The sequence below is a fragment of the Manis pentadactyla genome, chromosome 8 (assembly GCF_030020395.1).
Source record: "Manis pentadactyla isolate mManPen7 chromosome 8, mManPen7.hap1, whole genome shotgun sequence".
Classification (NCBI taxonomy): domain Eukaryota; kingdom Metazoa; phylum Chordata; class Mammalia; order Pholidota; family Manidae; genus Manis; species Manis pentadactyla.
The window spans coordinates 48,258,521-48,282,015 of record NC_080026.1 but is presented as its reverse complement, the minus strand read 5'-3'; the positions used below and the strand labels follow the sequence as shown (position 1 = coordinate 48,282,015).

Sequence of the window (23,495 nt, the reverse complement as noted above, 5' to 3'; positions counted from 1 at the left end):
TATTAAATTCTCCTTAATAATTAAAGTGTATGTGATTTGTTTTGAAACCATAGCAAGATAAAATTACTCCCAATTATGCTACCACAATGTTCCCATTTTGCTTCAAATTTTCAGTCTGTGACGTTCCCGAGCAAGATAAGGAACCCAGGGAAGGACCCAGGGCTTTCTGGCAATCATAGGGTGCTCCCTCAAGGAGGAAAGAGCAATTTATGTCAATATTCATGTGGAAGACTAACACTCAAATTCATACTTTAAGAAAAAAAGGGAAAGTTATCCTCTTCTAGTTATTCCCATGGATTTTGGCAAGGAAACTGAGCTTCCCTGGACAGGGTCCAGAACATGCAATCCCAGGACCTCCACAACCACCAAGAGCAGCAGAGGTTGACTAAGCCCAGCAAAGAGATCTGTTTCCTGTCTGGCTCACAGACACAATGTTCTGACCCTATGAAATCCCACAGTGTGCAGAGAGGAGGAGGAGGAGAAGGCAAGTTTCACTGTTCAAAAGAAATCAGCCAACAGTCCTGAAGGGTCCTCAGTACCTTTCCCATTAAGGCAGAGGGCTGACATGGATCTTCCTTAGATCAGTAACTTGAAAGGGCCACTGAGATCCCCAAACTTTCACCTAAGTCTGCTCCCCTCTAAAAACCTTTTGCTCTAAAATATAAAGGTATATAATGTGTGTGGCTCAAGGATTTGTTCATATATATACCATATAAATTATATATATATATATATGGTTCTCAGATATATGTGTGTATGTGTGAATGTGTTTATACAAAACTATTTAAGAAATGAGATTGCCATACCTTAGTAAAAAATTAAAATAAAATAAAATAAAAATGAGATTGCCCATCAAAAGCATTCTGCTAGCACCCCTATGTTTATTGCAGCACTATTTACAATAGCCAAGAAATGGAAGCAACCTAAGTGTCCATCAGTAGCTGAATGGATAAAGAAGATGTGGTACATATACACAATGGAATATTATTTAGTCATAAGAAGAAAACAAATCCTACCATTTGCAACAACATAGATGGAGCTAGAGGGCATTATGCTCAGTGAAATAAGCCAGTCAGAGAAAGACAAGTTCCAAATGATTTCACTCATCTGTGGAGTATAAAAACAAAGGAAAAACTGAAGGGACAAAACAGCATCAGAATCACAGAACCCAAGAAAGGACTAACAGTTACCAAAGGGAAAGGGACTGGGGAGGATGGGTGGGAAGGGAGGGAGAAGGGAGTGGGGGAGTAGAAAGGGGGCCTTACGAATAGCATGTAAAATGTGGGGGGGGGCGCATGGGGAGGGCTGTGCAACACAGAGAAGACAAGTAGTGGTTTTACAGCATCTTATTACGCAGATGGACAGTGACTATGAAGGGGTATGTGGGGGGGACTTGGTGAAGGGGGGAGTCTAGTAAACATAATGTTCCTCATGTAATTGTAGATTAATGATACCAAAAAAAAAGTGTTGTGCTAATAAAATGAGGTGGAATTGAGTCAAATTTTGGTCTTTCAAGATAATGGACCATCACTGGCAATCTCAAAAGCTCATTTTAAATTATTAATTTTTCATCTCTATCTGTATCAGAATGACATATTTTTATTTTTTAAATTGAAGTGTAATTGATATACAGTATTATATTGGTTTCAGGTATGCAACATAGTGATTTGACGGTTCTACACATGATGAAATACTCACCATAAGTGTAGTTACCCTCCATCACCACACAAAGTTATTACAATACTGTTGACTATATTCCCTAAGCTGTACTTTCAAAATAACTTATTTTTAAATACAATAAAAAAGAAGAGTATAGAAAAGTATGTGTATGTGTAATAAGAATATGTAAACTGAGCAGGAAATTAGAGTTTTTAAAGAAAATGCATTAATTTGGAGGAAAATATAAACTTGAAAAACAATACATTTCCTTCTTACAATGCCTATAAATGTAACAGAAGAAATATATATATATGTATAGTGCATTGCAATATATATTATGTTATGTAGAGAGAGTGTATTGAAATAGATATTTAGTACTGTACCTTAAAGCATATTTGAAATGGCAAATTCTTTACAAATGGGAATCAGAAGCCGGGTGCCCATTCCAGGAAAGCAATTTCTGTAAAAAAACAAAGGACCTATGTGCAAATAAATAATCACCCACGTTAAATTAAGAGGTCAAAGACCAGCTCAGCAGCTGGAACAAAGAAAAGGTTGTCATCAAACTCTTTGGCCCTTCTTTCCTAAAGTAAATTTAGAGCTAATTAGCTTTCAAGACTTTTCCGGGATTTTTTTCCACAGTGACAAGACAAAGAAACGCATTTAAGATACAAAACAGATGTTGAAGTTTACTGGTTATTTGCTCATGTACATAATATATTTATATGTCACTGTTAAAGCTGTGGTTTGGCCAAGGTCCAAACGTGTTAGGTGAAATAGACTTTGTGGATTGTACTCCAGTTGTCATTTGATACTCAGTGTGTGAGACACCACAGTCTAGCAGATCTGGATTTCTTCCTGGGCTGAAATACGTTCCATTACTATGTTAGACATTCTCACTGCAGTTGCCTTTGGGCATTCTGTAAAGATTTTCAAAGATCACAGGGATCATAGAAATTTTATCAGTCTTCTACATTGGCATTGGGCCTATACATATTCTCATGCCATCTCTTTCCTGTCAGATCATGAATTTTGGTTACTCAATGCTTGGTCATGAGAATACAAGAAGAGGTAAATACAGTGATAGTTTCCCCATGAGATGTCAGGGAAAGCCAGCAAAAGGAGAGACAGAAAGACAAGCATGGATGGACCTAATTTTCTTAAGGACCTCTGTCTAATTTCTCCAGGATCCTGAACCCATGTTTCTCTTTGGCCACTCAAAAAGGTTATACTACATGACAACAAAAAAGTGTATTAGAACACAAAATCTCTATCCAACCAAGAGCCCTGGCCCATAGTTGATTCAAGATCCCAAAATACTAGAGGTCCTTAAGGAGTTGTGGAATAGAAGGGAAAAGTAGAAATGTCAGTGAAATATACTTGAATAAATGAAGTTATGCCTGAATAAATATATTCATTACAGGTTCTAGAACTTGCCTTACTCAAAATTTTAAATGAGGTGCAACTAAAGGCCCTATGGGACAAGTCTGTTAAATTGTCTATACCTACAAGTTTTTATACAAATAGTTGTTCCCTCTAAAAACTTATTAGGCTTTCTTCTGTTTCTGAGGATAATATGGTACCTCATAGAATTTTGCTTGTATACCATGCAGTCAGTCATCTAGAATAAAGAGTTTTTTTATTTTTCTTTGTCCACTTCTCTGTCTTCTCATAAGAATCTATCTAGAGTTCCAAAATTTACAAGGTCTGCCAAAATTAAATACGGTCTGCTCCACTAATGTCCTCAGTCTTCAGGGGAAAAGATTTAATAACTCCTTTCTGTAGTTTCTCTAACCATCACAGAGCATTCACAGGCAATACATTCTTGAACATATGCAAGTGTTTAGATCATAACTCACCCACATACTAAATTTTCAGCCTATTGTTCTAAATTCAGGAAAGATAAGGAAATTGTAATACCTTTCTTTCTGGACTGCTTTGGCTGCTATTGAAGTATATTCACAAAGATCATGTGTAAGGGTTGGTGGGATTTTGCTGGGTAAGCAGACATGCTTTATCTGGAGCCTCATTTCCAAGCAGCTATGCAGCAGACAGTCCTTTGGAGTCAATCCGGCATACAATGACCTTCTCCAGAGTGCACCCCCACCCACCCACTGGCTGAGCTGGCAGCCTTGCCTGTATTAAGGGTCCTACTTTCCTGACCTGTTCTTTCTCCAGACATATGGAATTGTGGCTCTCAGTCTGTGACCAAGCTAAGGAGATATAATTTCAGAAGGGAAGAATGAAGCAAGGTAAGTCCCAGGAGGCCTTTTGCTCCCTGTTCTCAGCCCTCAGGAGCCCCACTTTCTGTCCCCAGCATTATTCTAACAATTCCCTTTTATGATTAGAATATGTCAGATGGTTTCTACTATTTGAACCTTGAATATGAAAGACCACATTTGTGCCAATAAATTAAACCCAGTCTTAAACATTTTACTACTGAATTTCAAACTTGAACATTCATGATTTTATAGCCATGAAAGGGAATTTGTGATACCAGAATTGAAATTTAGGCCTTAAATTTTTTTAAAAGATGGTTTCAGTATGGTTTCCCTACTCACATAGCAATGTGATAAGTATAACTTTTATTTCTGTTTTAAAGGCTAAAGCCAGGAAATACAACAGAAGCAGTTCTGGGATGGATGTCAGAGGGCCGATTCAAGGAAAGAAGTATTTCAATGCAGATTTTTCAAGGTAGCAAAACTGCTGCCTCCCACCCCTCCCATGCCTTGGTTTCCTATATAAAAATAGAGCAACATCTCCATTTCTATAACTCTCAAAAATGTGATGAGGGTAAATGAGATAAAGATTCCCATGCAGGGAAATACATGTCTTGTACTCAGTTTCTTCACAGTAGGGTAAGAGGATAGACTATCTGATCTCTAATATCCCTCCCAGTGTTAGCGTCCTGACCACCAAAATTAAAAAGTAACCAAAACCCAGACACAGCTCGCCGCAGTATATATACACGTACATACCCATATCCATATTTGTGCCATTTAGATGCCAGCAAGAAGTAATTCATAACAAAGGTGCTTCAGCCAAGTTTCTCCCTTTGTCAGATAGGTTTCCTCTGGTCTTTTCTCTTTAACCCAGAGATTCAACAGGATTCTAAGTCTCTCCCTCCCTTTTTCTCTCCCTCCCTCTTTGCCTCTCTCTCTCTTTCTCTCTCCCTCTATCCTTTAAATAAACCACCTTTTCATTAAATTATGAAAAATGTCATATGTTCATAAAATGAGGATAATACAATGGGCCCCCATAAGCCCACCCACAAATTCAACAAGTTTTGCCATACTTTCAACCACCAACCCATCCTTCTTTCTTTCCCTCCCTCCCCTTCCACTGCATTTCAGAGCAAATCCCAGACTTCATGTCATTTCACCCTTACATACTTTGTTATGTACATCTAAAAAATATGTATTTTTTATATTCAACATTTTTAAGCAAAAATAATAGCAATATTTTACATGATTTACAATTTAACAAAAATGATGGTTGAATAATAAATCAATTCCATTTCAGAGGTTTCTGATATAGCATCCTGTTATATAAATGGCATTAGAAAAGTATAGATAGACTGTAATTTTAAGGTGGAGGACCTGAGGACTATTTTCCCCTATATCTTAGTCCACCTCATCACTGGTCCATGCTTCAGTTCTAGTAACCCTGGAATGATGCGATTACCTGACAGTACTCCAATGATGATTAAAGTAACAGCATCTGTTAATCTCATTACATTCATTGAGGCAGGATGGGGCTGGGTACTGGTAAGTGGAGCAGATAAATGTGAGGTATATACACTTTTTTTCCATGTTGAAAAGCAATCATAGAGAACCCTTTCTCCTTCAGCGCACGTAGTGATACTGCAGAGCACTTGTGACACATGGAGTTCCTATTAATAATAATAGGGTGGAGTCAGCTAGGAAAGTCAAGCCAGAGACTACCTTGGGAGAAAATTATAGTGTGAGGCCTACAGACAGCTCTGGGAGGAGACACATATAAATTATGTCTACATCATTTAGGTCTTATATATATGGGGAATAAGAAGTTAGAAAAAGGAGTATGGTTGACAATTTTTCTTGAAGAAAACAACCCAATTAGTCAGTAAAATATAAAAATGTCATACTACCTAGCTATTCTACTTTCAGTGATTTTTCCTAAAGAAACAAACATAGATGCAGGCCAAGATGCAGTTCAAAGGTGATTTGTGTCAGTATTGTTTGTAATCACAAACATTTTTAATTAACCCTTAAATATTCAATAACAGATTTTGTTGAATAAATTGTATTATCATGCCATGATGGGACACTTGGTAGCCATCAAAAAGTTCCTCGTAGGAATACATTGATTAATGTGTAAATGTTTTGAAACTATATTTGGTGGAAAAAAAGTGTTGTACAATAATACTAAGAGCATAATTCCCCACAGACCAGTGGAACAGAATAGAGAGTCCAGATATTAACCCAAACATATATGGTCAATTAATATACAATAAAGGAGCCATGGACATACAATGGGGAAATGGCAGCCTCTTCAACAGCTGGTGTTGGCAAAACTGGATAGCTAAATGTAAGGGAATGAAACTGGATTATTGTTTAATCCTGTACACAAAAATAAACTCGAAATGCATTAAAGTCCTGAAAGTAAGTCATGAAACCATAAAACGCTTAGAAAAAAGCATAGGCAAAAATCTCTTGGGCATAATCATGAGCAACTTCTTCATGAACATATCCCCCCGGGAAAGGGAAACAAAAGCAAAGATGAACAAGTGGGACTATATCAAGCTGAAAAGCTTCTGTACAGCAAAGGACACGATCAATAGAATAAAAAGACATCCTACAGTATGAGAGAATATATTCATAAATGACATATCCAATAAAGGGTTGACATCCAAAATATATAAAGAGCTCATGCACCTCAACAAACAAAAAACAAATAAGCTGATTAAAAAATGGGCAGAGGATCTGAACAGACACTTCTCCAAAGAAGCAATTCAGATGGCCAACAGGCACATGAAAAGATGCTCCACATCACTAATCATCAGAGAAATGCAAATTAAAACCACAATAACATATCACCTCACACCAGTCAGGATGGCCACCATCCAAAAGACAAACAACAACAAATGTTGACAAGGATGTGGATAAAGGAGAACCCTCCTACACTGCCGGTGGGAATGTAAATTAGTTCAACCATCGTGGAAAGCAGTATGGAGGTTCCTCAAAAAACTCAAAATACAAATATCATTTGACCCAGGAATTCCACTCCTAGGAATTTACCCTAAGAATGCAGCAGCCCAGTTTGAAAAAGACAGATGCACCCCTATGTTTATCACAGCCTATCTGCAATAGCCAAGAAATGGAAGCAACCTAGTGTCCATCAGTAGATGAATGGATAAAGAAGATGTGGTACATATACACAATGGAATATTATTCAGCCATAAGAAGAAAACAAATCCTACCATTTGCAACAACATGGTTGGAGCTAGAGGGTATTATGCTCCGTAAAATAAGCCAGGCGGAGAAAGACAAGTACTAAATGATTTCACTCATCTGTGGAGTATAAGAACAAATAAAAAAACTGAAGGAACAAAACAGCAGCAGACTCACAGAACCCAAGAATGGACTAACAGTTACCAAAGGGAAAGGGACTGGGGAGGATGGGTGGGAAGGGAGGGACAAGGGGGGCAAAGCGGCATTACAATTAGCAGATATAATGTAGGGGGTGGGGGGCACGAGGTGGGCTGTACAACACAGAGAAGACAAGTAGTGATTCTACAGCATCTTACTATGCTGACTGACAGTGACTGTAATGGGGTATGTGGAGGGGCTTGATGATGTGGGGAGTCTAGCAACCATAATGTCACTCATGTAATTGTAGATTAATGATACCAAAAAAAAATTTTTAACCAAAAAAAAAAAAAAGAGCCTAATTCCTTTTAACTAGATTTATATATGTGTATATACACCTGCACATACACATATGCATGCACAGAGAAACATGATTATAAAGATATGGAGTTAACGTAATGCTAATAGTAATTACCTCTTTAAGTATAAGATTTGTGTCTCTAGATTTTTCTACAATGTACATATAGCAAAGAATTTTTTTCTTTTAAATATTCAACTATCTGATCTAGCAACATAGAAGGCTGATTTAAAGTAGAATGCAACAAAAACCCAGAGAAATACACATAAAAAGAAAATAGAAAATAGAGCAAATCCCTCAGAAATCTGGGGGATCTGAAGTCCAGACTCAGGTACACATGAGTTAATGATACTCGTGGTTGAGGGCACAGTAGAGATGAGACCAAGAAACAAGCACTAAACACCAGGAGCTTGGGTTTTAATGTCACACAAGGAAAGGAATGAAACTTTAGGATAGATGGTAAATACAAAATAAAAATAAATCCCTGAACAAATGAACCCCATTCATGCAAGCAGGATTAGCCTTCCAGAATATTGGTAACAGAACAGTCTGAAAGAGATCATGAAATAAGTATGTTTAAAACATCAAAGGGATTTTTTTCAAAGAAAAGAATAAAACTGATGAGGAAAGAATAAGACATTTGAAAAAATAAGAGCAGGATTTGAAAAATACAGTTAAAAGTTTAACAGATGGGTTACATAAAGTTTCAATGAAGAGACTACTAGAGATCCATAAGATAGTGCTAAGAAAATTAATCAGAATGAATCCAGAAACACAAAGAAAAAATGTGAAAAAGAGGCTCAGAAATACAATGGATAAAATGAAAAGGTCTAAGATACATACAGAAAGCGGAAGGAGAGATGGAGTAATAACAATATTTTAAGAGAGTATGTTGAGAGGGTTCCTGAATTGATGAAAGGCATAAATCCGCATATCCAAAGAACCCCAAAGTGTCTCAAGCAGTATAAGTTAAAAGAAGCACATTTCTAAATCCACTGCTAATGAGACTGCAGAACATGAGAGGGGAAACAAATTAGAAAAATGCCTGGGAAGAAAAGACAATTTCTACAAAGGAAAAACACAGTAGACACCAGAAATAATGGAATACTATTTTCAAAGTGCTTCAGGAAAATTACTGTCAATTAAAATTCTCCCTCATGGTAAATTGTTATTCAAGAATCAAGGCATTTAAGACAAAGACACAAACATTTCACAACTTACATAGCTTAGTAAGAAACAAACTGTTCCTAGAAGAAAGAAATGGGAGAAGGCAATGGTACACAAAGAGTATGGTTATGTGTGTGTAAATCTAAATGAGCACTGACTGAAACAACGTACACGGGATGGCACAGGTGGGAGGGAACAAGGTGCCAACTGGAAGATGGGACACTGATAACAACTTACAGATGAGGACTGGTAGTTAAAGCAATTCTAGGACACTATTCAGGAGAAGGGTAGTAATACTAATTAACCTTATACTTTAAGTCAAGGATGTATAACAATACAACAATTACCAGTAAAATAATAAAGAACTTCTAAAACAAAAGAAGGAAAAGGGAGATAAAGAAAACTCCATTAACCCAGTAGAAGACAGGAAAGAAGCAACAAGAAAAACAAGAGAAGACTTGGCAAATACAAATATGATAAAAAAGAGGAAAATTTAAATCTAACAGCACAGTGAGGTGGTATAGCGAAATTAATGCCAAAGACTCATAGGTACAACCACACTCCCAAGTTACTATAAATAATGGAAAAGTTCCCATCCCCTGATTAAGTCTAGTATAACCCTGATAACAAATCCAGAGAAGAACAACACACACAAGAAAAAGTTACAGGCCAATCTCACTTATAAACATAGATGCAAAATCCCCAAATAAAATATTAACAAAACCAAATCAGAAGTATATATTAAAAATGAAAGAAAATATCCTTGTATTATTCCAGGAATACAAGAATTGTTTAACATTACAAAATATATTAGTGTAATTTGTCATAAAAAAAGATTAAGTTACAGAAACTATTTGATCTTAACAGATGCAAGGAAAAGATTTGATACAATTAATATAATCATGATTTTTGAAAGTCTTAATAAAGTAGAAAGAGAAGGGAATTCTTTAAAGAGTTTTATTTTAATTGTTCTAGGGACTGTTGATTTGGAATTCCATTATCCCATACCTGTGTGTCTACCTATTATAAGATATAGGCAGGGATACTGGGTAGTTTTTCTTCCTTAATTGTGGCCATTAAGTTTTAGGGCTCTTCCAAATTAAAGTGGCCCCCAAAACAGTAAGTAAGTCTCTACCCAATGAAGGAAATGGGCATTCTGGAGTCAAAAGGAAGGAATGAGAGAAAAATCATTTTTCAAATTGACAAGGAAGAGGCCCCATAAATAGATGTAATCAAGGCTTTCCATTTATTTCTATAATCTTTTTGCCCTTGGGAGTTGAAGGTTCAGCATGGGAGATAAAGGCAGAATAAGTGGCTCTGTATCTCTTAAAAACTTAATTCTTTTACCTGCCACTTCAAGGATCATCTGGGGTTCCTCCAGAGAGACAGAAACACTTCTATCCTTAGAGGTCAATGAGTCCCCCAGGCCTCTGCAGTCCGACATGGCCATCTCTGGCAGGGGAGTCCCTTTTCATGTTCAGGAGCAGAGACAATCCTACTTCTAATGGTCCTCCTTGCAGAATGGACAAGAGCCCTGGGGCATGGGCAAGGACATTCTCGAGCCCAATGGACACCCTGCTCACACTTAAAGCAGGTTCCTCTTCCCTTAGATGTAGGACAGGTTCCTTTCAGTGGTGGACCCCTTGGGTGCCCCTGAGATTGCAGGGCATTAGCAACTGCAACAGCTATTAACTGGGCCTGGGCCTTATTGCATCTTTTGTACTGGTAGAATCGTTCCTCCTACAGAGCTTGATCTCTAGTGTTAAAGACCCCAAAGGCTATATCTAACAATTGTGCCACTGGAGTTTGAGGACCCATATGCAATTTTTGCAATTTTCTCTTTATATCAGGGGCTGATTGACTGATAGAAGTGTTGCCCTCAAAGAGCTTGACCCTCTGGAGTGGCTGGGTCTAAGTATATTTTCTAAAGGTTTCCACTAACCTGCCTTGAAATAAAGCTGGATTTTCATCTGTCTCCTTCGTAAACTCTTTGATATTTTCATAATTATTCACAGGTTCTTTAATATATTTTCTCATGCCAGCCAGGAGGCAAAGGGTGAGATGGTCCCTGTTACACTTTACTGTTAGTATCATAATCCCATCCTGGGTCTTGGCTGGGAACTGCAGGGCCTCCTGGGTCATTTAACCCTGGCTGGTCTGCAGCCAGCTCATCTCCATGGGCCTGACTGGCTGTCCAAATCCTGGCTTTGGGCAGGACAAGTGGAAAAAACATTTGAACATCTCTCCAAGTCAAAAACCACACTAAGAGCCTGAAATCCTCCTGTAAATCTATCTGGATCCTCAGAACAGCTCCCCAGTTTCTGTTTGCATTGAATAAAGTCAGCTAAGGAAAAAGGGACCTGCACTCAAATAGTTCCCTCTCTGCGGGCAGCCTCCAGGAAAGGTAAAATCCTCTGTGGATGGTGAAAAGATGTCCCAGTCCAAGTAGTCCTCACTAGGCTGGCAGAACTTTTTCCTGGCAGCAGGGGGATACAATGGATTGTAAGGTGGAGAACTTATCCTTTAATTTTTGGTCTGACTCCCCAGTAGAGGATGCATCAAGGGCATTAAGAGAGGCAGGGCACTCATCCTCAGATCTGGACATGTTACCTGCCCTGGCAGTGGGTAGGAGAAGCCAGATGGTATGACTCAAAATTTCCAGGCTTTCTTCTGACTTATCTTTACATCCTGAAGAGAGAGCCATGTTTTGGTAAAGAACCATGAAGGCCTGGACATATGGTATTTCAGACCATTTTCCAAGCCTTCAGAAGCAGAACAGATCCAATTGCAAAATGGTATTATAATTCAAAGATCCACTCTCAGATGACTCCCAATCCATCTCCCAATTTATTTTGTGGCTAAGCATTTTTACAAAGCAATATAAGCCTTCTTTCTTTAACCCATATAGTTTGAGTACTTACAGGTTTTTTTTGTATCATTAATCTATAATTACATGAAGAACATTTTGTTTACTAGGTCCCCCCCACAAACCCCATTACAGTCACTGTCCATTAGCGTAGTAAGATGCTGTAGAATCACTACTTGAGTACTTCTAGTTTTTAAAAATACATTCTAAAGGGGTCTCTTCAAGGGATGAAGTCATTGCACCCATACCACGGGTCACCTAGAAGACGACTAGGAGATGTCTAGGCCTCCCCAGATCATTACTCCTAAGTATTACCTTGACAACAAGCGAGGTGTCCCAAGCTTTCTCACGGGACCTCAGGTCGAACGTTTTCCCCCTGTACTTTGTTGGCTCCCCAGGCTAGTCGGAGTTCCCTGAGTTTGCAGTTGGCTATGGTATAGCACATGTCTAATTATTAATTTTCCTTGGGTAGGGTGTGTGCCCCAGGACTTATTATCTACATAATCCCATTACCTATTTTGATGTAAGACCCCCTTGTCTATAAGAATGGTATGATAATATCATTACTGTCAAAACTGCAACTGGGGTACAATGGAGTAAGGCTGAGATCATAGCAATCTGTTTGGTATCCCAAAGCCTATAATTTATAGAGTCAAAATCCCAAGCATCAGAGTTTTGCTTTAGCTCTAGAGATCCTCCTGAAGTGGACTCTATTATGACCCATTCACATAACTGATGAAAATTAGCAGAAGTTTTCTCCAATGTATGATTGCAAGGACAGGAGAGGATCCCTGAAACCATATGATGCTTCAATACACCATCATGGCCCATGCAAAAGCAACAGCCAGCAGAGGACCAGGAGCAGTATTTGCCCAACTGACAGACACAAATGAAAAACTCAGAGTCAAGACATTTCTCAGGAAACCATGAAAGAAGTGCATTCCCGGAGGAAGGAGCATACTCACCAAAAGCAAGTCACGGCACCAGAAATATGTTACCGGCAGACTCTAGAGTATGGTCCTTAGTCCTCATCTTAGAGTATTAAAAGAATTGAACACTGAGACTTAGGAGTATACAAGCAAGTAATGCACTTTACTAGAGAAGTGAGGAAACAAACACCTTGATAGACCAGGGTGGGCTGCTCAAGAGAGAGTCAGCCCTGAGGAGACAGGATAGTTCCCATTATGGGGAGCAAAAATGCTTATTCATTATTTATTAGGTCACCTAGCATGAGTAAGGAGTGTTTCAATTAGCCCACGCACAATTGGATTACATACATACATGTATGTTGCAACATCATCTCATGCATCATTAGCATATAAAATCTCTACTCAGGGGTGGGAAATCTAGTATTATAATAAGGAAAGGGCAACTATCCGCCATCTGATTTTCCTTATGCACATGTCATAGTGGGTTTTATCTTGGTCCATTCATTATCTGACCAAGGGGTCGCTAAACCTAGGTCAGGTGGCTATAAAACTTGTTAAAGCAGTAGGTTGACATGAAATTCGACATATTGGAGCCTTGAAGAGCCAGTGCCAAGTCACAAGGCACTCTGTCAGGACCTGGGTATGTAGGTTGGGCTACTGGTCTCTCCTATTCTTTCCTACCTATCCCAGGGGTATGGATGAAATTCTTAAATAAGACAGTAAAAACACAAATCATACAAGACTGTTAAATCTGGTGACATAAAAATAAAATATTTCTTTTTGAGAAAAAGCATACTCCCAACCACAGACCAACAGAAGGTATTTATAAAGAAGAGCTATAAAAAGGAGAGGCCACAAGGGACTTGGGGGAAGACAAACCAATAGAAAAATGTCAAAAATATATGAATATGTAACTTATAAAAGAAAAAGTATGAATGACAGAGTTTTAATTCTAGAGATAGTTACTGTTAAACTGCATTAAACTGCTAATATTCACTAATTTTTGGCTAACAAAATTGCAATTTCATATAGGTAAAACCAGTAGCAGTAAAATATAAAAATAAAGAGAGATATCACTTAAAACCCTTCAGATTGATCATCAGGATTGGCAAAATTATCTGGAAACATATACATTTATATATGTTTCTTTTATACCTTTGCAAAAGGAAGCGTAGTTTGGTAAAAGCACTTTGGTAATGCCTAATAAAATTGAACATGCATATGCTCTAAAACCAAGCAATTTCACTCCTATGTAATCTACCTAAATTCTTGTACAGGGTCACAAGGAGATATGCTAAGAATCTGTGTGTGTGTGTGAAGAGATCCATTCTAAGGAATTGGCTCATGTAATTATGGAGGCCGGGAAATGCCCAAATATGCAGTCAGCAAAGTGACGACGGTCCAGGACAGCGGATGAGTAGTTCCAGCGCGAACCTGCAGACCTGAACACCAGGAGAGCCAATGGCGCACCCTCCAGGCCAGCAGTCACCAGACTCAGAAACCAAGGAAAGCTCTGATATGCTGGTTTGTGCCCAGAGGCCATAAAAGGCCGAGGTTTCACACTGTCAGGCAGGAGGAGCTCCCTCCTACCAGAGACTTTTTGTTCTGTTCAGGTCCTCTGGTGGTTGGATGAGGCCCACCCACACTAGTGGGGGAAATCTGCTTTATTCAGTACTGATTCAAATGTTAATTTCATCCAGAAACACTCTCACAGACGTACCCAGAATAATGTTTGATCAGCTGTCTGGGCATTCTGTGGCCCAGTTAAGTTGACAGATAAAATTAACCATCAGAGATATACACTACAGTATTATTTGTAATATCAAAAGTTGAAAATAATCTGTCTATTCATTCTACAAAAATTCACCAAGTACCCACTGTGTGCCACAGATTGTTCAATAAGTTTGGGACATATCAGTCAGTTAAAGAGACAAACAGTCCTCTCACTGGAGCTTACCTATTAGTTAAAGGAGACAAATAATATGCATAACACATAGGTTATATCTTATTTATGTAATAAGGAAATCTACTTTCCACAACTTCAAGGACACCATTCATACTAAACTCTGTTTAGTGCCACTCTGAAATTATTGAAGACAGCACAATCAGGTTGGGAGCTGGCACTTTAAATTAGATCAAGGTAAGCCTCAGTAGGAAGGAGGCATATTAGCACAAACTTAAAAATGATAAGGGAATTAGCACTCAGGTAGGGTGGAAAATGAGCTAACCAGGTATAAAAAACAGACCTTGTAAAGATCTAAGAGCTGGAGGCCAATGAGGCTGGAGTGAAGTCAAAGGGAGAATATTAGATGAAAATGAAGGGGGCAAGCAGGTTGTGTAGTTTTGTTGGCTAGTGCCAGGGAATTGGGCATTTTAGTCTGAATGAATTAGTAACCATTCCAAGGGCCTTAAACAGAAAAGCAAAATGATCTGGCTGCATGTGAATGGGTCCTTTGGCTATTCAGTAGGGAAGCAAGAAGTGAAGCAAGAAGCTACTGCAGTAATCCTAATGAGATAGTGAGGGGTTTGACCAGGACAATAAAAAACGTTATATTCTGGATACATTTTAAATATAGAGCCTACAGAATTCCTGACAGGCTGGATATGGAATGTGAGTCACAGAGGAGAGTCAAGAATAACTATTATTATGCCTGATCAACTGGAAGGATGTGAAGTTGCCATCAACTGAGAAGCAGCAAGTAACATGTGTAGCAGGTTTGAGGGGAGACTAGCTAAGTTCTGGACATAGTAACTTGAACCTGTGCATTACACATTCAAGTGGAGATGTCAGACAGAGTTGGACCTCTGCACCTGGAGCTCAGAAGACGTCTGGATTGTACTTCTCAGCAAATAGTATTTAAACCATGAGACTGCCTAAGCCCACTAAGCCGCAAATGTGATTAGAGGAGAGGCTCAAGGACTGACTGGCCTTAGGTATCCCTATTAAGACATTAAGGTGATGAGAAGGAACCAGCGAAGGAGACTGAGGAGCAGCTAGTAAAATGGGAGGAAGACCAAGCGTGGTGTCTGCAAGTAAGTGGGAAAGAATGTGTCAAGGAGAATGACCACCTGTCCACATGCTGACCACAGGCTGAGTAAGATGAGGACAGCGGGTTATATATTGAACAATGTAAGGACATCTGGAGAAGAGTGGTTCTGATGAAAAATCCAAGTGGGTTCAAGAGAGAACGGGGGTCAGGGTAGGGTTGGGGGATGGAGGGAGGAATTGGATTCAGAAAGTACCCACATCTCTTTCAGGAAGTGGGGATACAGAGGTCTTTTTAAGATTGCAGAGTAAGTTTGTATGCTGATGAGAAGGAAGCCCGGTAGCAAGGGAAAAGCTCATCATTCAGGAGAGAGGTGAGAATTGCTGGTGTAGCCCTTGAGTAGACATGAGGGGCCTAGTACACAAGACTGACCTGAGAAGAGCACAACTGGTCACAGCAGGAAGGCAGTGGGGGGTAGGGGAGGGTGTGTCCATCCACAAGTGTGATGAGACTATGTAAATGCTCCTGTTTACTTCCATTTTCATAGCCACTGGCCAGTTGGAAAGATAGGGAGGTGCCATGGGGATTAAAAGAAGACAGTGTGAAATAGGCATGCATGAGACAAGACAGGCAGGCTAAGGGAACACAGTGTGACTGCCTCGCAGCATCAAGACCCATATGAAATGTATGGTCATAAACTTAACACAAGATCAGGCAGTGCAGTTGTCTATTTTTCCTGTATTTTCTTCAGTGTCATAGGGGCAAGTGTGAAGTGGTTAGAGATAGATTTAATCTGGGTGTTAGTTTTGCCAATGAGTATGATGAAGTAAGAGAGGTACAAGGGTGGTGAAGGTGGTTGCCAAAGAGTGGTAGTAATTAGCAGTGAAACATAAGCTGGGACATGTAGGAAAAGGCTGCAAAGGGTTGATAAGCATAGAAAAGACTGACTGATGGACTGAAGGTCCCAATGGTGTCTGAGAATTATGGAAGCTGGGATACTAGAAAGGGGTAAACTAAGAAGAAAAAAAAAGGCTGGCAGTAAGCGAAGGAGATGCATGAAATAAGAACATGCATTAATAATGACTGGGTAATGGTAGGTGAAAGATAAATTCTAGCTGAAATAAGCAGGTGATGAGAGGCAATAAAGGTCCAGGCAGTTAATTTGAGTGCAATTCCCAGGCGAGGTTCACCAGTCTGCAGGGACGCAGGTTGGGGAAGTCGCGCCCAGGAGGAGAGGTGGGGAGTTTTTAAGAGAACAGGGAAGGGAGGGGGAATGGGATGCGCTAGGGGTATGTGGGGAATTTCTATTGGCTCAGGGTCAGGTGATGGACAGCCAGAGGTCTCCTCCTTCCAGATGGAGGGGGTCTGCATCCAGGGTTTGTCGGCACATCATGGGACTGGAATCCAGGAAGAGCTGTTTATTCCTTCCCCATACGGCACAGAGCTACTTGGTGCTGTCTCGGCTCCACCTGCATTGTCCTCGCCCTTCTCCCTCCGGTACCTACAGCCTTACATTCCAGCCTTTTGGTCATAATGGGCAACGACTCGATCTGGCTACTTTCAGCTGACAAAGGGCATTGTGGGGGGGCGGGGGTTGAGGCTGGTATTAGGCCGAAGGAGAGGGTTTAGTGGGAAGAGGTGCATAATGATGGAGCAACATCTGATTAGTGGCGACCCGGGTCATCTCAGTTAGCTTCTGTTGGAGGAACTTGAAGACACAAGGGGCAATTAAGAGTAAACCACAAACTGTTATTAAGGGGCCCAGTGGAGGCATTAGCCAGGCTATCTTGGGGAACTGAAGCCACCCTGAAGGGCTGCCTTCAGGTACTCGTGTTTTGTGGAGGTCTGTTTGTAGTTCTTGTAATTTTTTTAATGCTTTGTTCTACGGTCTCAGATTCATTGATAAAGTAACAGCATTCTTCTTGTAGGAAAATACAGGTTCTACCCTTTTCTGCGGTAAGCAGATGTAAAGCCCGCCTATTTTGAAGGGTGACTTGGGCAAGGGAAGTAAGCTGCCGCTGGAGGAAAATAAGAGAGGTTGAGATTTCTCCTAGGGTCAGGCTCACTCTGTCATCTAATGCTACCAGTTAACTTGCAAGACTTTGAGAGCTGACTAGGCTATGGCCTAAAACACCTGCTCCTGTGGCGGCCACGGCTACTGCGGTGACCAGACTTACTCCTACTAGTACAGGTAGGAAGACAGCCCTCTTTTGCCTAGCTCTCGGATACATAGACAATTCATCTAGCACCTGTTCTACCTCAGGTTTGTTGTATAACGTCAATTGGAGAACTAGCATCACTGAAAAGAAGGTTCCTACTGTGGTGCTGCTGATACACTGGGTAAGTGTGTTGTTATACAAGAAAAACTCAGCCCCTTGAAGGGAAATTAGAGTGTCTGTGGTTACCCATCATCGGCATTGGCTTCTCATTGACAGTCCCGAGATGGTGGAATGCTGGGTCAGGTAGCAGGCCAGCGGGGACAATGATTCTTCGTGCCATTTTTTGGTGGCCCCGGACTTTTGTTGAGCCCCAGGCTCAAGGCTCATCTTCCACATTGGTATCTTGCTCAAAAGGAAGCTGCAGTCCTTTTCAGAGGAGTTTACTGGTTGAGCCTGGAAGAAACTAATGGGAACTGCCGCCACCGGGGGGCATTGGAGGGAGGTACAGAGGAAACAATTGGACACATTGCTGAGGATATGTGAAGCATTAAGAAACTGCACTGTTTCTCCAAGAACTCCAGCCCAGGAAGGTGGTGCTCCTGCTGGTCGTGGGGAGCAGGGGTAGTGGTCCAACTGAATCTTCTGTTTTAGTGCCTGTTCTGTCTGTAGAATATTACTTGATACCTGTACCTGGGTGTTTAAAACCTCCGTGAGAGTGGGATTCACAGTGGTCCATTCCCTCTTGATGTATACTGTGCCCCATGGCTGGGCATGGTAACTATCGTATAGCTAGCCCTGTACTCCTTTCTCCCAGCATTGATCCCATGGGTCACTATGGTAATGTATAGCCTATCCTGTATTCTGGCGAACATGTTGTCAGAGACTCCTCTTGTTGTATCTCCTACTGCATGAACCCTACATGTATCTAATTCAGGATGACATCCCCCATACATGTTGGGCTGGAAAATACATGTTTGGTCATACAGAAAGCAAAGCATTGGGTTTGAGAAAGTGTTTAAGATGTCTGTGTGTACTGGTATTTGAACCGGTGTCTGACAACCCACACATGGGCAACTTTGGGTGCCTACTTCTCGGGCTTTGGTTCCGTGAGGAAGAGCTAGCTGGAGCTTAGACTTCCATGCAGAGTAGCTCTGCCTGGAGACCACTGGGCTATTCATTTGGCTGGTTGCACTTGACATGACTAACCCGCAGCTTAAGAGGACGCACCTCACAAGACACCCAGTCATCATGTCTGGGTGCCCATTTGAGCCTAGAAAGGTGATACCAGGAAGAATGCCCATGTAGTTTGACTGCTGAGGGCGTAGTGAGGATTACTGTACAAGGCCCTATCCAGCGGGGTTGGAGGGATTTTGGCTGGAGTTCTCTTAGAAGTACCTCATCCCCTGGCTGAAGGATCGCTGCATCTCCTGGGTTGTTGGATGACGTAGGTTGGGGTAGGAGCTGGTCTGAATGTTCCCTGAGAAGATGTCTCAACAGTGAAAAATAAGGAAGGTAGGAGGCAAAAGGAGGAGAGGTAGTGGGCAGGCCTGTGCTCAGTAAGAAGGGCCTGCCATACATTAGCTCAAATGAGCTTAGTCCAGCTGGTCCCCGGGGGGCATCACACAGCCAAGCGAGAGCGATAGGGAGAAGATCAGGCCATGAGAGCTTTACCTCCGGAGACAGCTTAGTTAGTTGGTCCTTTAGGAGACTGTTAGCCCTTTTGACCTTACCTGATGATTGGGGGTGATAGGGTATATGGAGGTTCCAGGTGATATTGAGAGCCTCGGCAGTTAGCTGAGTGACCCGGGAGATTAAGGCAGGTCCGTTATCGGATTGGAGTGAAGTGGGGAGCCCAAAACGAGGGACGATGTGTTCCACCAGCACCTGCGCCACCACTGATGCAGTCTCTCGGTAGGTGGGGAAGGCCTCGATCCACCCTGAAAAGGTATCAACCAGAACTAGTAAATACCAGAGCTTTTAATGCCTAGGCATATGGGTGAAATTGACCTGCCAGTCCTGTCTGGGGATTGTTCCCCTCATCTGGTGGAGGGCCATCCAGGTCTTCAGAGCACCTTGAGATGAAACGTGATGACAAGTAGTGCAGGTCTGGTGCACCTGATCTATTGCCTTGTGGAGACCATGAGGGGCAAATATGGGGGAGAGAAACTGGTGCATGGTCTCCAGCCCAATGTGTAGAAACTGATGAATTTTGGATATGACATCTCTGCCTTGGGCTTGGGGGAGGGCAATTCATCCACCGAGGTATATCCATCCCTGATCTCCCAACATCCCCCCTTGATGTAGAAGCAGTCACCATTCGTCATTGGGGTACTGGGGCAATAGAGAGGGGGAAAGGAACAGCACAGAGGGTTGACTAGACCCGGATGTTAACTGTCGGGCCATGGTGTCTGCCAACGCATTACCCCTGGTTACTGGATCGTTTCCAGTCTGATGTCCCATACAATGCACGATGGCCACCTCCTTGGGGTCTTGTAGGGCCTGTAGCAGGCGGCTGATAGTGCTGCCATTGATGATCGGGGTTCCCTTAGTGGTAAGAAAGCCCCTTTCCTTCCAAATCGCAGAATGAGTGTGTATAATTAGGAAGACATATTTAGAGTCAGTATAAATTGTGGCCCTCTTCCCAGGTGCCAGCTATAATGCCCAGGTAAGAGCCACTGATTTGGCTTTCTGGGAGGTGGTCCCAGATGGGAGTAGGTTTGCTTCTATCACCTGCGACAGAATCACCACTGCATAGGCCGTCCTTTGCACCCCATCACTTCCCTTCACGGAGCTTCTGTCCATGAAAAAAGTCAAGTCAGTGTCTTCGAGGGGCACATCTTGTAGGCCCTCTCTAGGTTTTCTAAGAGCCTCTACAACTTCTACACAGGAATGAGTGGGCTGATCTGCTGATCACTAACGGGAAGCAAGGAGGCTAGGTTAAGGGGTGGAGAGACTTGTAGGGTTACCTGTGGATGCTCAATGAACAGAAGATGGAATTCCTGTACTCTTGAAAGACTCAAGGAGGCCAGGGATTTATGACTCAAAAGATCTTGTAACCAGTGTGGGGAATACACAGTAATGGGCTGTTGGAGAGTTAATTTCAGGGCTTCTCGGGCCAGACTTCCTGCAGCTGCCAGGGCTTGGAGGCAAGGCTCCTCCCCCTGGTGGTGGTATCCAACTGTTTGGAGAGAAAGGCAATGGGACGGTATCCTGGCCCCACTGGCTGTACACACTCCAGTTGCCACTCCTGCCCTCTTTGCTGTATATAGGGTAAAGGGCTTAGTTAAGTCGGGGAGCATCAATGGGGGAGGATGACAGCAACGCATCCCGCAACTGATTGAAAGCAGAATCCACCTCGGTGGGTGATGTTAGCAGCCCAGTTGGAGTCTCTGTGGCAGCTGCATAAAGCGGTCTGGACAGAAGGGCAAAGTTAGGCACCCAGTGTCTGAAAAACCCTACCAATCCTAGAAAGGATAGTATCTCAGCTCCTGAACTAGGTGGCAGGAGAGCTTTAATTGCAGCTGGTTGGTCCACTGTTAGGGCTTTAGTGGTGGGAGTTAGAGTTAGCCTGAGGTATGTAACTTGGGGTAGAGACAGCTGTGCTTTGGCAGGGGATACTCTGTATCCCATGTCTGCCAGGAAATTAAGAAGGGATATGGTGTCCAGAACTGAGGCCTCCTTTGAGGGGCTGCAAAGTAAAAGATCATCTACGTATTGGAGGAGAGTACTCTCGCCCGTTTAATGTCTCAAGAGGTCCTCCGCTAGAGCTTCTCCAAAACAATGGGCACTATCTCTAAAACCCTGAGGTAGAACTGTCCAGGTCAATTGTCTAGACCAACAGGTGTCAGGGTCCTCCCACGTGAAGGCAAATAGTGGCTGCAAGTCTGAGTGGAGAGATATAGTGAAAAAGGCATCCTTAAGGTCCAGTACAGTAAAATGAGAGGTACCAGAAGGGACCTGAGACAGAAGAGTATATGGGTTAGGCACTACTGGGTGTAAGGGAATAACAGCCTCGTTAATTATTCAGAGGTCCTGAAGGAGCCGATACGCTCCAGAAGGTTTTTTTACCGGCAAGATGGGAGTATTGCATGGAGAGTTAGCTGGCACTAAAAGCCCCCGTGAGAGCAGACAATTAACAATAGGCTGTAGTCCCCTTCGGTGAGCCTGTGAAATAGAAAATTGAGGCCAAGAAGGGAAGTGGGATGGGTCTTTAAGGTGTATTAAAACCGGTGTGTGGTGGGTTGCCACCACAGGGGTGGAGATGTCCTACACAACTGGTTTGACAGTAGTCCAGGGAGTTGGGAGACTCAGGTCTCTGTTGTCCAACCCTCCTTCGCTGACTAAAGCAATGAGGGAACCTAAGCATTCAAAAGGTGGGAGGAAAATAGAGGCTCCTAACTTATAGAGCAAATCCCATCCTAAGAGAGGGGTAGGACAGGATGGAATGACCAGAAAGGAATGGGTAAATGGGATGCTTTGAAAAGTGCAGGCCACCAGGCCCGTCTCTAAAGGCTTGGAGAGGGTTCCAATGACACCAACTACGGAGACCCTGGCAGGGTATAAAAGCCCTTTAAAGGAGGGGAGAACAGAGTAGGTAGCCCCCAAGTCCACCAAGAAGGAGATGGGCTTACTCGCTACCCATACCTTGGCCCTGGGCGAGGGTGATTGGGGTGTCTGAGTCCAGGCATCTTCAATCTTCAAGGATGCCCAGCAGGTTGGAAGGGTAGTCTTTTGAGGGCATCCGCCCCCGCGGGTCTCTGACTCCAGAGGAGGACCACCCCCTAGTGGACAGTCTACTTTTCAATGACCTCACTTACCGCCGCTGGGGCACGGTCTGGTCGGTCTGCGTGGTTGGTTGGGGCACTTCCGTGCCCAGTGCCCTTCTTTGCCGCACTGAAAGCAAGGGCCCGGAGGTTTGAGTCAATCTTCAGGGGCATCCTGATGATCCCCACGAGCTGGTCACAAAGCAGCTGTTATGGCACGAGTCTGTTCCGCCATTCAGGCAGCTGACCTCTTCTCGCTCTCATCCTCTCGGGCATGAAAAACCTTAAATGCCATATCTACTAGGTCTCCTAGTGAGGTCTGGGGACCATCTTCAGCCTTTTTAAGCTTGCACCTGATGTCAGGAGCCGACTGAGTTATAAAATGCATGGCCAGGAGAGAGGAACCCAATGCTGAGGCCGGGTCAATCTTAGTAAAAGCCCCTAGGGTTTCCTTGAGGTGCTTGAGGAATTCTGATGAGTTTTCATCAGGCCTCTGGGTAATTTCTCTAAGTTTATTGTAATTGATGGCCTTTTGGGTGGTTGAGTTCATACCTGCTAACAAGTAGCAAACCATGCGATCCTGGCACGCCTCACCCTCGGGAGAATTATAATCCCACAGGGGTTCCTGTAGAGGAACAGCCTCCCTGCCCATAGGTTCCTGTTCATCTGTGGCGTGGGCCTCATTGGCACAGTGCTGTGCCACCGCCATGACATGGTCACTTTCTTCTAGGGTTAGAGTGGATTGGAAGACTACATGCACATCGTGCCAGGTGAGCTTGTAAGCTCAAGTGAGATATTTAAACTGTTTAGTGAACATTACAGGGTTGGAGGAAAAGGACCCCAATTGCTGTTCCACTTGCAAGAAGGCTGCCAGGGAAAAGGGAACATGAACCTGCCCTATCCCTTCAGCCCTCACCACCTCCCTCAGAGGAGCCATCACATGAGCCTGAGACGGCTGTGACTTAGAGTGGGTAACGGGAAGGCTAGACCATTTGGGCACCAGCTGTGGCAAGTAGGATGGCGGCGGGTTTGAAGGA

General features: G+C 42.4%; 1 protein-coding gene across 1 annotated transcript in view; it reads right to left on the bottom strand.

The window, feature by feature from the left end:
* DISC1 (DISC1 scaffold protein) overlaps positions 1-23,167 on the bottom strand; it is a 561,660-nt gene extending 538,493 nt beyond the window's left edge. The window contains 5 exon segments of the mRNA XM_057505361.1: positions 19,426-19,632; positions 20,119-20,263; positions 20,426-20,489; positions 22,513-22,588; positions 23,011-23,167. Coding sequence (XP_057361344.1) covers positions 19,426-19,632; positions 20,119-20,263; positions 20,426-20,489; positions 22,513-22,588; positions 23,011-23,167 — 649 coding nt within the window.
* Between the last annotated feature and the right edge of the window lie 328 nt (positions 23,168-23,495).